At 36.3% G+C, this 15,639-nt stretch overlaps 1 protein-coding gene across 1 annotated transcript; it reads right to left on the reverse strand.

Moving 5' to 3' along the window:
* Positions 1-860: 860 nt before the first annotated feature.
* Positions 861-15,450, reverse strand: LOC308196389 (fibrinogen-like protein 1-like protein). The gene is made up of 2 exons (XM_080595298.1): positions 5,769-15,450; positions 861-2,626 (listed from the first exon to the last, which is right to left on the reverse strand). The coding sequence occupies exons 1-2, from the start codon at positions 5,914-5,916 to the stop codon at positions 1,926-1,928; spliced, it is 849 nt and encodes a 282-aa protein (XP_080451424.1). The 5' UTR covers positions 5,917-15,450; the 3' UTR covers positions 861-1,925.
* Positions 15,451-15,639: the final 189 nt, after the last annotated feature.

Raw genomic sequence — 15,639 nt, forward strand, 5'->3', positions numbered from 1 at the left:
TCCTGGAATTCAGTGTCAGCAGTGGTCTGTAGCGCTCCACTTAACTCCAGTATCGGGCAGCTGGATTTGGGCTGCTAGTGCCTGAGTTGTTCACGCAGCATATCTCCACTATTACTTTCCTCCAAAACCCTCCAAGCAGGACAAGTGGTCTGCCGAGGAGGTCTTTTGCCTTTGAGGATCATATAGTTTTCTGGCTTCCATGTTAAGATTTTTCACAACACCTTTTTGGCAGCTGTGTGTTCTGGCTAACTTGCCAGGAATTTGGGTAAAAGCTATTGGAGACTAGCAGCAGTCCAGTGATTTTCTTGTATCCATATTACAACTTCAGGCATTTCCTGATAGTTACAGCAGAACCCACATTAAATTGACTCAATGACATAAATTCCATTCAGCTAATACCCATTTCTTCCTCTATTATGCTTCTTTTTTTGAACACACTTTGAGGGGGGAAAAATCAGCTCCTGCAATAAACACATGTATGCTATATTGGCCTCACCCACATAACATATTTGCATCTCTTTCTGAAAATGTTGCAGTGCATTGTAAAAAATAAAAATTTCTTTCATGACTTTTCCATTTCCCAATTAATTTACCTTCCTAAGTAATCCTGCCAGTCTTGGTCTTCTCAAAACAATTTATTTTCTGTAAATTGTTTTAATGGAAATTAAAAGATTCCACTTTTAAATTAAAAAGCAGTTTGCCTGAGCTTCTGTAACTGAAATATCTAAGATAACATACAAGACATTGTAAATATAATCCTGGCATTTTGTGTAATGCAACACTGAAACCTCTTCAGATGTTATTCAGCTACTTCAATGATATAGAAATGTGTGAAATAACTCCAATGTCTGTACAAGATCTTCAAGGTTACCAAAACTGAAATCCTTTTATTTATGATTTTTAAACAGATGAATTCATCATGAAATTTAAAGTCTCTCTTTTTGTGTTATGATCAGACAAAAGGCAGTGTTTAAATAACGTCAAGGTTGACTGCCAAAACAACTGAAGCTAGCAAATGTGAAGTAAAGCCAACACACTGTTCTTATCTCATAGTGGTATTAAAAAGAGAAAAAGCTTAAGCCCATCATAGAACAGAAAGAAGCAACAGTCAAAACATGATAAATAAAATGCAGTAATACTGAGGAAAAAATGAAACAATAAATAAAAAAATGCTAAATCAAGCTAATTTTTTTTTTTTAAAGTGTTCACTGTGTTTCTTGAGGAAAAATTCAGAGGATTTGTAAGTCTTAGATTAGTAGCTTTTAATAAGAAAGCTGATGAGTCCATTAGCTCAAGATGCTCTAATAAGAAGGAAGAAAAGACTGTGCTAAATACTTCATTGGGTATGGAAGCATTAAAAAGTAGAGATAAAAAGAAAAGTTAATGAATAGGAAAAGAAGCCATTAGAGATAAGGCTAACTCCAATTTCGAATATTAAAATACTTTTCACTAAAGGTAGAAAGGAAAGGTCTGATGCTGTCTTATGGTATACAATACTCTTTGCTATAGGTTTTGCAAATGTAGGTAATTCCCTTGAAATTTCCTTCCTACATGACTTACGAAGATGTGCAGTTAACAATGAACATTCATACTGGAGCAAAACCTTCTGAAATGCGTGTATATCTACTACAAAACATCGTATCATGGATTTCATATCTAAATCCTCTGAAGGCTAAAATTCTATAAAGTGGGTCATTTAAATCTTTTGTTAGATGCCTCAGTTTCAGTCAGCCACCTCTATTATTACTTTTGGGGTTGGTAGTTATCTGTATCTTTTCAGTCCAATCCTGGACAATACGGTATCATAAAGGCCTTGCAAAGTCACGAATTAATTTTCCAGTCACGATTACATTTTCAATCAATGTGATCTCACTTCAGTCACTTGACAAAGAATCCATGTTCCTTTCAAAGGACATATGGCTCACCTACAGTTCTTCCTTCTGACATGGACAAGACATGGTTGCATACGACAGGCTGTGGTCAATGGGTTTAACCATCATCCATGCAAACTTGCACAAATGTTTCTTGTTGCAGTCCTTTTGCCAATATATCACATTCCTACGGTTTAGATTCGCGCCAGCACATGCGTCGTACCACCAGCCTCCCCCAGGAATGCCATTGTGTTCTAGTTTGGCACAGTTCTGAAAGTAATTGTCATTGTCTCTGTCCTTGGTGGTGAACTTCTGGTTGTCATGGAGGTAAGCTTCTGTGTCCAGGGTCAGAGCATCAGTAGCATTGCCTTTGTATAGGCCAACCCTAATTCGGTATTGAGACTTTTCATCTTCAATAAGGAATGGTTCATACTGTCCCCATTTGATTTCAGCATTTAGATCTACAAGTTTAACTCCAAGTATATACTGCACAGTGCTTCCTGTTAACTGATGCATATATTCATTTCCTAGCCAGTGGTTGTCATGAACAGAGCCAAATCCATATTTGTAATCCTGCCAGGTCCTATCAAAGTCGACAGTACTATTGGCTGTAATGTGCTGAATTACTGTCCAGCCACCATCCTGCATATTACAAGAGACAACAATTGGGTCTTCCTTTGGTTGGATGATGTAAAGACCATCTCTGCAATTTCCTTTGGAGCGCTGAAAAATCTCAAAACAATCCCTTGGATAGTCTAAGTAGAAAAAAAAATAGAATTTTAAAGTAAATTTCTGTTCAAATAGTAAATTTTAGATATTGAACTCTGTTCTTTACAGTGAGTGCATGATTGCCTTGATTTGGCTGGAAATGGTCTCAGGCTGACTTCAGCTCAGCTGGTGGGCATCTACTTGGCTAAAGGTGCATGATTCGAGGGCAGAACATGCAGGAAAGCTTCAGAAATTCAAATAAGGTTTTATTATCCTGTTTTAATATGGAAGTGTGGTTTTGCATTTATGATGGAAATATGTTTAAAAAAATATATGTACAGACTGTTCCTTTTCCTCCTAAGTTTCTCCAGTTTGAACAGTCAGCAAGTTACTAATTCCCTATGCCATGTGCTGGACCACTGTGTCTAATAACTAGAGATAGCCTTATCCTCAACAAATAAATCTAATTTCTCTCTAACTGATTTATGCTTCAGGTATCTGTACCATCCTTGCATTAAATTCCTATCAATATGCCATGCACAGATAAAAAAGGGAGGTTATCAAAGTACAGTTCTTGCTAATATAAACCTTAAAAACATCTGTGAGTCTTCTTGGCAACAGCTCTTGTCACTCAATGTCCACATTAATCTTACCACTGATTTGCAGATAAAGCTACAGTGCCATGCAGTGCTGAACACTGACATCAGAAAAATAGGTGAAAGTGATTTTTTCATTATACCACTTATCAAGTAGATTCAGAAGTGATAAAAACAGCATATAAGGTTTGGGATGACCCTCTTTATTGGTCTGAAATACATATGTATTTTTAAATGTAAGTTGCTTATAAAGTAACTTTTACTATAGTATAATGGCAAGCAGCTCTAAGACTAAGGCATGATGCTGTACGTTTTAGAATTCACTAGATTTCTAAGAACCAGAACACAATTTATTTAAATACACATTTATGTATGTATGAATTCACATACAGAGAAATTCTTTCTTAAAGTACGATGTTATTCAGTGTCTATTCCATTACTCAGAAACATGCTTATGAGTTGTAATCACTCACTCCTTCATAGAGTTGAAAGGCACATCATTATGTCATATATTATATATTATATACTAGGGAATACTTCTAATTATATTTAACAGAGACTATGTAATTTGTATTTAACAAAGACATAACCATTTTAATAACTCTACCAGAATATTTCCTACAGACCACCTGTTATATAATATGACAGTTTTTCAGACACAGGAACTCCAAAGTTCTGTCCTGACAATAACCGATAGTAATTTAGGTACCTCACCTAGAAATTAAGTTTTGTTTTGTTTTTAAACAAATTGTTCTGGGAAGCTGGGATAGTTCAGGGAAAGTGTGGCAAAATGTCCTAACTTCTTTTGCAAAATCATAAAACAACTAAGTAAAAATATTTCCAAAGATAAAATTTTAAAATAAAAACTTGGAAAACAACCCTTTTCCTTGTGTGAATTGTTGGCTTGAGAGCCCCCGGTGATTGTTCTACTGAACACATTCTTATTCCCTAGTTATAAGTCATAATGTACTGTGAGGACAACTGTATTTTTAATCAGCTTTTACTTTGTAAGGGTAATTTCTGTTAGGATAACAAGCTCTGATATTATTTAATGTAAGATACATCTTCCATTCCTTAGTTGTTTTATTAGCTTTTCATCTGCAAATTCATCTCCTAGAATGTGGATAAAATTTACACACAGTATTGCAGATGGCCATATATGGTGCCACTGATTCACCCCAAGTCTTTTTAGAAATATCTCTGATGATGTATTGTAGGATCAGATTTGTAGCTCTTAGTTTTCTTTAATCTAGACTTTAGTCTTTGGATCTTTGTAAGCGTAAGTCCTCACTTGCAGTAAAACCTGGAATTTTGTACTTTATTTTTCATCCCATTGGTATTGCTCAAGAACATCCATTTATTTATTTTTTCTGTGTAATATTCTGACTGTATTGACATTTCTCTACATCATGTTATCATTAAATTTTATCAGCATATTCCTATTTTGTCTCAGTATAGGTAATAAGAATACTGAAAAGTTCACTTACAAGCAAACACTTCCAGTCTCCCCTTGACTTTACTGTTTACTTTTCTATTGATGTCATTGCCCTTTTCAGCTTCTACTGAAATGACAGTGTACCACTATCTTCTCTGATTTAATGTTATTGTATGAAGTATTGTGCCATAGGTTTTGTAAAAGTCCAGCTGGCCTAAACCTGTTAAATACTATTATTCATAATAACTTTATTGTATTAAATATAGCCTTTTATATTTTATGTTCAGAAGTTTGCTGGTGCTTTTTAGCCACTCAGGGCAGTTTTACAGAAGTATATAAGCTTTCTGTGGTCTTACTTTTAGGCCTTTCATTGCCTAATAGAATCTCCAGCCAGGAAAAAAACACTTCATCTCAATACTATCTGCAAGAAATTATCAAATATCCTGATAAGAGAAGAACTTTGTATATGACTCTGGGCCCTCGTTTTTAAAGCATTCAACTGGTAGACATAGACCTGATCCTGTAACTTTATAAAGAATGATGATTTGAGTATACAGTGGTGTTCAGGCCAGTAATATATACAGTAACACTTGTATTTGCTTAGTGAATATTATTAGTGCAAAACAGAACGGCATCTGTTAACATATTGAAAAAAAAACCACACCTTGGCTGGCTGTTTACAGGATTCACTTGAAAAGTGAATTTTATAGACACCCAATTGCCATCAGTCAAGGGGGAAAACGAACCAACCTCAGTACTCCTTTTGGCTGCATTTTATGTGGGATCTACTCAGGTAAATGCATTAGAAAACTTACCATATTGGACCTCACAAGCTAGATAGGCAGAGCAATGTCTCAGTTCTAAGTATCAATGAGATTTATGTCCTGGGGTGTTAGATATAACCAAAATATGAGGGTTAAAAGAATAAGTCTTTAATTGCCTCAAAATATTTTAGATGAATATTTTAAACAGTTAATTTCTCTTGAATTAGGCAGCAGCTGAGCAAGGGCTTTAAAGATTATGGATTTTGTAGCAGGAAGTGTTCATATTTCGAAGTATTGCTGCAGAGCAAGCTTTCAAATATGTTGAAAATGTTCCAAAAAAGCAACAGAGTAAAACACAGCATGCATCCAGATCACTCACTCTCTTCATGAGTACCTTTTTCATTGATGTTAGCCAGTCTCTCATAGCCTCTTTGAGGGAGAAGGTGGGCATTAGCCAAGACCACTGCCTCTTTGGTCATCACTGACACAGGGAAATGAAAAAGCAAGAACAGAACAAATCCCACTGAACTCTTCAGCAGCATCTTCTGAGTCAGTCCTCCTGCAGCAATGCAGAGCTATAACACAGACTGGAACTGAAAATTGAAAGATTTGACTTTTAGTTTGAATGTCCTGAAGGAGAAATAGATTGAAACACCTGCTTTCCATACAGTGAGCTTTTGTCAAAATTGGCTTCTTCCATCTTTCACTGACATCTCCCTCCCCGATGTTTCGCACTCTACTTCCAGCTGACGTGGAGCCCAGTGCTGCGTCACTTAGACATATTCACTTCTGTTACCTTGTGCCTTGATGGGCAGTGAAATACAACCTATTTTTGTATGAAAAAAGGTCATAGAAAATAACATAAGGACAAAACTTAAAAACACATATTTATCAGAATTAAAGTTTGCTTATTCCCCAAGTCCAAACTGTATGGAAACAGAGACATTAAAGGACCATCTGGCACGAACAGGAACACTGGCTCTGCTGACTATCTGTCTATACTTCAAACAGTGCTCAAAATCATGGCTTCCTAGTACTGTGAGTATTTTCATGCGCTGGAGAATGCACTTCAGCAATTCTGGACTATGCTCTGGATGAATTTTCATCTGTAGCTTTAAATAGGTTACAGGCTTAACACAGACCGAAAGGGGGTGAAACAAAAAAATAGAATCAAAACACTTTTGAGCCTCATTTTGTCCTCTTTTTTTTTTTTTATTTTTTTTTGGGGGGGGGGGGGGGGGTACATGTCTAGTAACTCTCCATCCAACACAGAAAGGTTTAGGCTCTTACTGTATTAAATCCTGGGGTCCTCATCCCAGTAAATATCAGTCTGATGGAAGAGGAATTTCAGTATTAATGACAGCTCAGACTGAATCAGGATAACATATGTTTCCCATACTCTCGAAGGACACTAAACTTAGAATCTAGCCAAACCCTTCTGATGAAGGCAGAGTACAGGTCTAGCAAGCAGCTCTTTGGTCAGAGCTTACTTCCTGCCAGCGTCAGCACAGCTGACATAGACCACCTCCCTTCTCAACAGTGTTTTACATTGCAACAGAGCCACGTTCCTTATGAATCTGATTCAGTAGCAGATCCAACAAACAGTTTTCTAGAGTGAAGAATTATAAAGCACATTTTTGTTTAAATGTTTGAGATAAATCACTGAAATAAAAGTCAGGCTTGAGAATTAATTCTTATACCTACCATATAGAAAACGAGTGAAACAATTTTCTACTCTAAAACTATTCAGTAATAATTCTGATTTACTATTAACATACAATTTATTACATCCAAAGCTGATCATCTGACATCGTAATAAACTGGAAAATTCCCTTCCATGACATTCAACACATGGTTCCCCCTACAGCACTTAAGATCTGCTGTGTTTGCATTTCTCACTGTCATGTAACCCTTTTACTGAAAGCTTCTATCATTATTATTAAAAAAAAAAACATTACTAGAAATGACTACAAATCAAAACCTAACCTACAAGCATCACTTAGCTTTAGGAAATCTGTATTTGGATCTGGATTTTCTTTTTTACCTGCTTTTTTCCTTTTGCATTTTTGAGTGAGTCAGTCTTTTCTCTTCCCCCATATTTACAGTACACATTGAAACAATTTACAGATCTATTTAATTCTAGAATAGAAGTTGGTATTACAAGTTATTAAGAAAGCAACTGAGGAAAACAGCACTAGGCAGGCACCTTACCTCTTTCAGTGAAGCTTAGCAAAGACAGAATTGCACACAAACGCATGAGCTCATTCTCTACAGTTGTACTTTGCCTGCTACTCAAGTCCAGGTGAATAAATCAGCTCCAACACACTATCTCAAATGTAGAAGGGCAGCAAAATTGTATCTTCAATATTTCACATTGTGCTTACTCTGGTGTACTTTGGTCTGACATATTCCACTTGCAAGTAAGTATATATGAACCATAAAGTACAAAGTTCTTCCATAAGGATTAAAGTAATACCGTAACTAAATTTCCCTGAGTAATAAATAGACATAGCAATGGACAAAAGGTTTTAGTTCAGAGCATTACTTATGTTGCTTATACACATAACAGGTAGTCGTTGACATTTACTATGTCATTTTACACAGGTAAATTAACCAGATGCTATACTGCTAGTCATATTTAAAATCACAAAGAAAACTTGATTTTTAAGTATTAGGAAGAAACTGACCCTAAACCATGTTTTTGCTTCAGGCTTATTCACATTAAAACATGTAGTAGTGTCTCAAAGCTTTAAAAAGCGAAGATGAAAAAAAAAGCAGAACTGGTTGGTTAATAGGTTTGTATTTTAGTTTATTTGGATTAACAAGAGTTGATTAATGGTCATTCAGGTCAAAACGTGAATGAATTAGATGAATTAATTGTTGCTATATATTCTTGCACCTGAAAGTTGTATTGTCTATCTGGATGACAACTAATCTAGCATTTATCCTTTTCAAGATCAGTCAACACTTTTTGGTGCTCCTTGATCTATCCTGCAACCCAGTTTGAACACTTCCTGTGTCCCTGAAAAAAGCTGCAATTAAATCTTAAGGAGCATTTAAGTCCCATGCATCCTCTACTTGAGGATTTGTTCTATGCATAATTTCTGTTCTTCAATAATTCATCCTCAGTGAAAGCACAACATATGAGGATTTGTATTTCATATGCAATTAAATAGAAATAAAAGAGAACAAACAGTCCATAGAAATACTTCTGTGCCTTTGAACAACTTTGACTCTGAATTGCTTTGCAACCTTGGCTAAGTGCGCTTTTGTATCTTCAGATAGGAATAGTAACAAAAAAATGTTTGCAGTTATTTTCACTTGTTCTTGAACTTCCAAGCTGGTAATGGCATGTGCAATATGTGTTTTGTCCAACAAAGCTGGAACCAGTTCTTAAACTGCTAAGACACATTGCATTTAAGACTATTTTCAACACAGCCTATAAATCCCTTTTTACATATTCACTATTTGTCAGATGAACCGTTATTTTGGAAATGAACCAAGGCACCTATCCTTGACTGAATGTAAAACAAAACAAGAAAACAAAACAAGAAAACAAATGCTTCCCTCTTAGAAGCATTTGACTTTACAAGTGTTCAGAAATATTTTTTTCAGACTTCTTTATGAAAATACATTTCTTCATTCTGAAGTAAAAACTAAAATATTTTTTTCTAACTAACATATTTTTCATGTCTTCCTGTTGAACCATAGAATAAAGTCGAAAGGAGTAGAAACTTACCTGAATTGAAAAGGATTTGCTTTTAACAAAAACACTGAATTAGGACCTAACTTGAAGAATACATCCAAATCCATCATCATTGAAGACAATGGAAAATAATTGTTTGATTACAAATCAGCTGCCACAGCTGTAATGAAAAACTGCAGTTACTCAGGTAGCTTTGGAAAAGAGTATGATAAGACACCTTACTTTTTATTCTAAAGGTTGCAAAAATTGCCAGATACAATTGCTGCAATTGAAAACTGTTGGAGAACATTCATGTGGAAAGCAATTTAGGTGACACAACTTTTAACATGGTAAAATTCCTGATTCTAAGGGAAAAGTGTGTGCAGCATTATAAAGACAATATATTTAAAAAAAAAAAAAGGAAGGAAAAAAAAAAAAGCAGGCCAAGATGCTTAGGAAACTATTTGCTATTCTCTGTTGACACACAAGAACAAATACCTTCGCTCTGGAATTTTTAAGATTAGACATACATTTGAAAGGGATGGTGTGGATAAATTGACAAAATCATTCCTGAAAGCAATGGTGAAAAGACTAGATGATACGCTGAAAACTCTTAGTTCTTAGTGATTTCTATGAGCTAACTAATTCTTAGTGATTTCATTTATTAAATAAGGGACAGAATGCTTCTCGAGTAATTAACAAGTTATTCACGAATGAGATAGTTAAAAAATGTTGTGTCTAAGAGTTTGATAGTCGGGTTCATACTGTTCATTATCTTCATCAATGAACTAGATGATCTGACAGCACACAGTTTACGCAAAATTGGGGATGATGATAACATAACAGATGCTAGAACTTCAGTCCAGAGGCACACTGATAGACTTAAAAGTGGCCAACAACAAAAACAGGAAGAGCAAAGTTCTATGCAGAGTGGTGCACGCCTAATTATCAGTATGGACTGATAACTCACTACTTGAGTAGGAGTCTTGCACCCCAGGAAAGACCAAGGAGCTACACTCAACACCTAGCTGACTGTGAACCAGCATGCCCTCATCCTGTATAAGGCAAACCACGTGAGTCACAGTATAAGCAGCATAAAAGACGAAGTTAATATCCCTCTTTACCCCTGGAATATCAAGGCCATGCCTTGAATAGTGTCCATTCTGGGGCCCATCAGTTCACAATGAATGCTTGTAAACTGGAGAGGATCCAGTGAAGGGTACCAAAATGGTCAAGGGCCAACAATATAACCTATGATAAGAGGCTGAAAGAGCTGGGCTTGTTTAGCCAATGAAGATGTTAAGGAATGACCCAGTAGTAGGTTACAAAGGAGATTCATATTGGTCATTTAAGAAACCTTGATCATCAGGAGAAGCGCAGCACAGGAACAGCTTTCTCAGACAGGTTGTGAAGTCTCCAAGCTTAGAGGTTTTTAAGACTGGCTAGACACAGCATGACAGACCTAAGCTAGTGTTGCTGATGATCCCACTCAAAGTGAAGTTGACTAGAGACCATCAGAAGTTCCCTGCAACCAATATTTCTGTGATCAATTGTCTGGACTTCAGAGATAATAAACAGCAGAAGCATCCAGCATTTCAGGTTTGATCCAAATTTGGCATATTACAAAATATGATTCAAACTCAGTCATATTTTAAACACTTCTTATCTAAGTATCAGTCAGCTTCCCTTTTGGAATAATTTCTACCACTACTACTACAGACATTTAGTAAATTCAATAAGATGAAATTCTTGTTGTCAACACACCAATTTTACCTCAGGTATCTGATCAAAACCAATTAACAATAATAAAAAAAACCTGAACAGTTAAATCAACAGTATGTAACAGAACATATTTTACTCAACAATTTTAGCTGAATATCAGCCAAAAGATTTTTAGCAAGCAATGCATTGATCTTTGATTTGAATCAATTAGCCGTATTGTTTCGTTTAAAATGTTGTAGCCTAACCCTGTAATATGGGAGTCTAAAAATGATTTTCTCATCTGGGGCAAGAAGCAGCTGGGAGCATTGTCATGGCAACCATTTCATTTCCAAAGAGAGATTCTGTGACTTCTGTTGCTCTCTAGCAACCTCACAACTGAAGTAGCATAGCCTGGGGAAAAAGAAAAAAAAAAAAAAAAGGAGGAGCTTTTCACATACAGAAATATACCCTCACAGTAAATGATTGGAAAGATTACAAAAGGAATGTTTCAGAACGTAATTCAGGCTTTAAATAAAGGAAATTCTCAGTTTGATGAGCCCAGAAAAAAAAAATATATATATATATATATTTATACATACACCCTGGTTTGATTGATGAGAAGCTTGACAAGAGCTGGCAATGTTCACTTGCATCCTGGGCTGCATCAAAAAAAAGCATGGCCAGCAGGTCAAGGGAGGTGATTCTCTCCTACTCTGCTCTCCTGAGACCCCACCTGGAGCAGTGCTTCAGCACAAGGGCATGGAAGTATTAGAACGAGTCCAGAGGAGGGCCACAAAGATGATCGAGGGGCTGGAGCACCTCTCCTGTGAAGACATGCTGAGGGAGTTGGGGTTGTACAGCTTGAAGAGAAGGATCTGGGTAGACCTTATTGGCCTTCCAGGGCCTAAAGGTGTCCTGCAGGAAAGCTGGGGAGGGACTCTTTTGTCAGGGAGTGCAGTGATAGGACAAGGGCCAATGGCTTTAAACTAAAAGAGGATAGACTTAGATTAGGCATTAGAAAGAAATTCTTTACTCAGCGGGTGGTGAGGCACTGAAGAAGGTTGCCCAGAGAAGCTGTGGATGTCCCATCCCTGGAGGCATTCAAGGCCAGGCTGGATAGGGCTGAGCAACCTGGTCTGGTGGGAGGTGTCCTGCCCATGGCAGGGGCATTGGAACTGGGTGGTCTTGAAGGTCCCTTCCAACCCAAGTCATTCTGTGATTGTATGCCACACTAATGAGCATCCATGAAGGTGACTGTGGAGTCAGTCTCTCCTGGAATTGATTATCGCAGATCTCATTTGCCTCAAACCAACTACATGACATAATTTATGAAGGACAGCATGCAAATTTCTTGTAACATGGATTTAAGAAAAGCAGAATTTTTCAGGTGCATTTCTTTCCCATGTGATACTAATACAATGGGCTGAAAGCAGAAGATTACTTTCATGATATTTAATATGCCATTTTTAATGAACCCAGGCCAAGCCTACAGGACCTCTTCCTTTTTTTTTTTTTCCTCCCCAAAAGGAAAAACTCTAAATTTATTTTGTTAATATTTTCAGCAAACTGTGGCTGACTCTGTATCTTACTGATACTTTCCTCGGGGTACACTTAAGTGTTTGAAAAAAAAAAATCTACAATAAAATAAGCTTCGGACACCTTACAAAGAAATCACAGCAATTTGATCGCATCTTTCCAGGACACCTGGCTACCTGGTGATAGAAATAATTGGTTGCTAGCACTGAAGCACTTGAAAGCACAAGTGATGTATACAATTACTTCTGCCAGTACCAGCTGAATAGAATTTGCCAGCACAATTTAAACAAGACCCTTGTAGTCCTCATAAAAATGAAGGGCAAATGTAAGTGAAGAAACTCTGTGTAAATACTATGTGAAGAGAAACAGCAGGAAAACAAACAACCAAAAGAGAGAGTATCAACACTACAATTCAAATCCAAAAAAGATGAGAGGATTACACGATGTTTCTCAAAGATTTGCCAGCCATCTCTAGATTCACATGCCTGCTATGTCAGGGACCCTTGCAATGCTACAAGTAGAAATTATTTTCATGAAAGGATCACCTGGATACTTTAATCACATACACTGTGGTTCAATTCTCTGAATGCTTTTGGTAAATATGACAATGGATGCTGCACATATTCCGCTGTCAGTCTTAATAACTGCTCCACCTCCCATCCGAGGTCCTCCTCTTTGTATTTAGTGCTGAAAAAAATGTAACCTCTTTAGGAGACTTAATCTTGATCCCAAACTTCATTAGATATTCCTCATTCTCAAGGTTTTCAACTATGATAGTCAAGAAATTAGATTTTTATTAATGCAGCTCATACATTTCCCACCTTCCAAACTGAAGCAATCTGATCTACACCTGTGAATAATCAAGAAATTGATCCACACCGGTGAATAATCAAGAAAAACAGTTATGAAATGAAATGCTCCTTCCCACTCCCAAAAATTAGTAACTGCTCAAAATTTTATTTTGTTCTGATTCCATGAATGGGAAATATTATCCTGAGTATTTAACAGGATTCTCCTTGCATCTGCATGATGTGTGTCCTGCAGATCAGCAGAGTTTGGATGTCCTGCTCTCCCATCTCCAACTCAATGCTACACCTGCATATACTAGAGAGCAAAAGAGAAGATTCTTGAAAGAAACCAGAGAGCTTCTGAGAACATTCTAATATTTTAAACTGAAAATACTGCTTTATAAAATCTTTTTACTCTTTCTTGGACTGTTTTCAGTAAATTTCACATTTTAATATTACTTTTTAATGTTTGTATTCAGTTTTAAAGAATCTGCTCAAAATCCAATTTTGGTCAAAAAATACCATGAAAAGCTTTCCTTCTGTTGCATATTCGCTACCATTTGCCCTTGAGTGAATGACAATCTTTAATTAATTTTTATTCCTATCAGTCATGTGGAACCAAATACCTAATAAAAATGAGCTCAACTGTAATCTGTTTTGTGCATCATCAATGAAAGAGCTAACTAGCTAAGTTCCACTTACAGAGAAAATTATGTTGTCATTAAATCTTCAAAACTTTACTGGAAACAAACCACTGCGCAAGGGTCACTGCCAGCATAATTTGAAGGAATAATGTGGTTTTAAAAGTAGACAGGTTTTTCCTGAAGAATCCTTAATATTTCTTATGATAGAGGATTCAGGATTCATAATTTCATGATGGATTTTGAAACAAGAATAACGAACAAAAAATAATAATACTGTGACCTCAAGGAGCCTTTAACAGCTTAACCTGAAAGCAGACTAAAACTGCATACTATTCCTACAGACAATTTTGTGAGTGTAAGATCCCTGAAATATTGTACTATTTTTTTTTAAGATGGATAAGTTTGAGAATTTAGCAAAGGCAAAAAACAACTCCAGAAAGGCAGTCTCCACGCACTCTGGAGAGTACAGCAGGAACAGAAGTTGTTCCAGGCAAACATTTACAGACAAAAAAAAGAACTCGAAATCTAGTTAATTAAAAAAGAGAACATTAATTTTCAGTATTGCAAGTAGCCCTGATGCTACCAGCATACTTACGTGATTTTACAGTAATATTTATTCATTTTTTAAAATATTTTTTCCTTTCCTTCCTTACTGTCAGAAAGCACAATACAATTAGGACAACTCATTAAAAAAGAAATAGAGATGACTATAAAATACCCTGCAAAATGTAAAACAAACCAAAGAAACCCAAAAAACCCACCCACAAACCCAACAGAACTCCACCACTAGTTTTCCACAGAATAATTGCAGCTATTATGGTTGACAATTTCCATACAGGAGCGTAGTTTAGGTTGATAAGTTTCCAGATGCAAAGGATGGTAACTCTACAATAGATCACTGTGAAAAAGCAAGAGTCTCTGAGGGTGGATAGTATTTTGGCTCCAAGATTCTCCTTAGTCCTCTCACTTCCCCCATTTCACTGGGAGCTCCTTGCTTATTGAAGTTTTTTAAAATTTTACCATTACATTTTCAGAGCTCTAAAATGTATTTCCCAAGACCTCTCAGCTACACCAGCGTCCACTGTTAGGAAAAATCCTTTACTTTGTTTGCTTTCCAAATGATACAGGAAGCACTAGGCAATATCTAAGGTAATCACAGTTGCTGATCACACACAATCTGCATGCAATTAAATGTCCATCAACAACCACCAAGTGGAGATACTTAAACGGAACTTGGTGATGTACACTTTGTACTAATTTGGCAAAGTATACGTACTTAAATTGCATAGATTGCTTTGGATAACTTGACATGTCAGTTACTTAAAAAGGTTGCTTTAATAAATATGTATAAAGAGCTACACATAAATGCTTAATAAAGGTGCTTCTTAAGATTGGATTATTGGATTTTCTCTGGTAAGCTCATAACCATACCATTTGAGTATCTGATACTCATTACTAAATTTATCTTTACTTCTGTGAGACAAGCTTCTTGCGCTTAATACAGAGGGATTTTAAACATCAGCACAAAGCCCGACAGATGCAGCAAGACCCAATATAGTAGTTTCTAGAGTTAAGTCCTCTTCACTAACACAAATCTGAACAGCAAAACAGCCTCTCTCTTCAAAAAGAACCAACAAACCCAAACCCCCAAGACATACCCCACTAACAATTATCATCCCCATCTGATCAAAAAGATAAGAAGGCACAACCAAGTATTTTCATTGTTTAAAACGGTGATGTTAGATATCTATACATTACATCTCTTCCTTACATGTGGAGAATGGACACGATCTTTGATGAAGTCATTGATAAAATTATTTCAAACTGTTCTAAACACCTCCCAGGCTATCTTATACAAATGATTTAACAGTTTAAACAGGCTTCAGCAGAGTGTCTCCTCTCCCTTCTACA

Source organism: Anser brachyrhynchus (assembly GCF_964034855.1).
Source record: "Anser brachyrhynchus genome assembly, chromosome: 5".
Lineage (NCBI taxonomy): Eukaryota > Metazoa > Chordata > Aves > Anseriformes > Anatidae > Anser > Anser brachyrhynchus.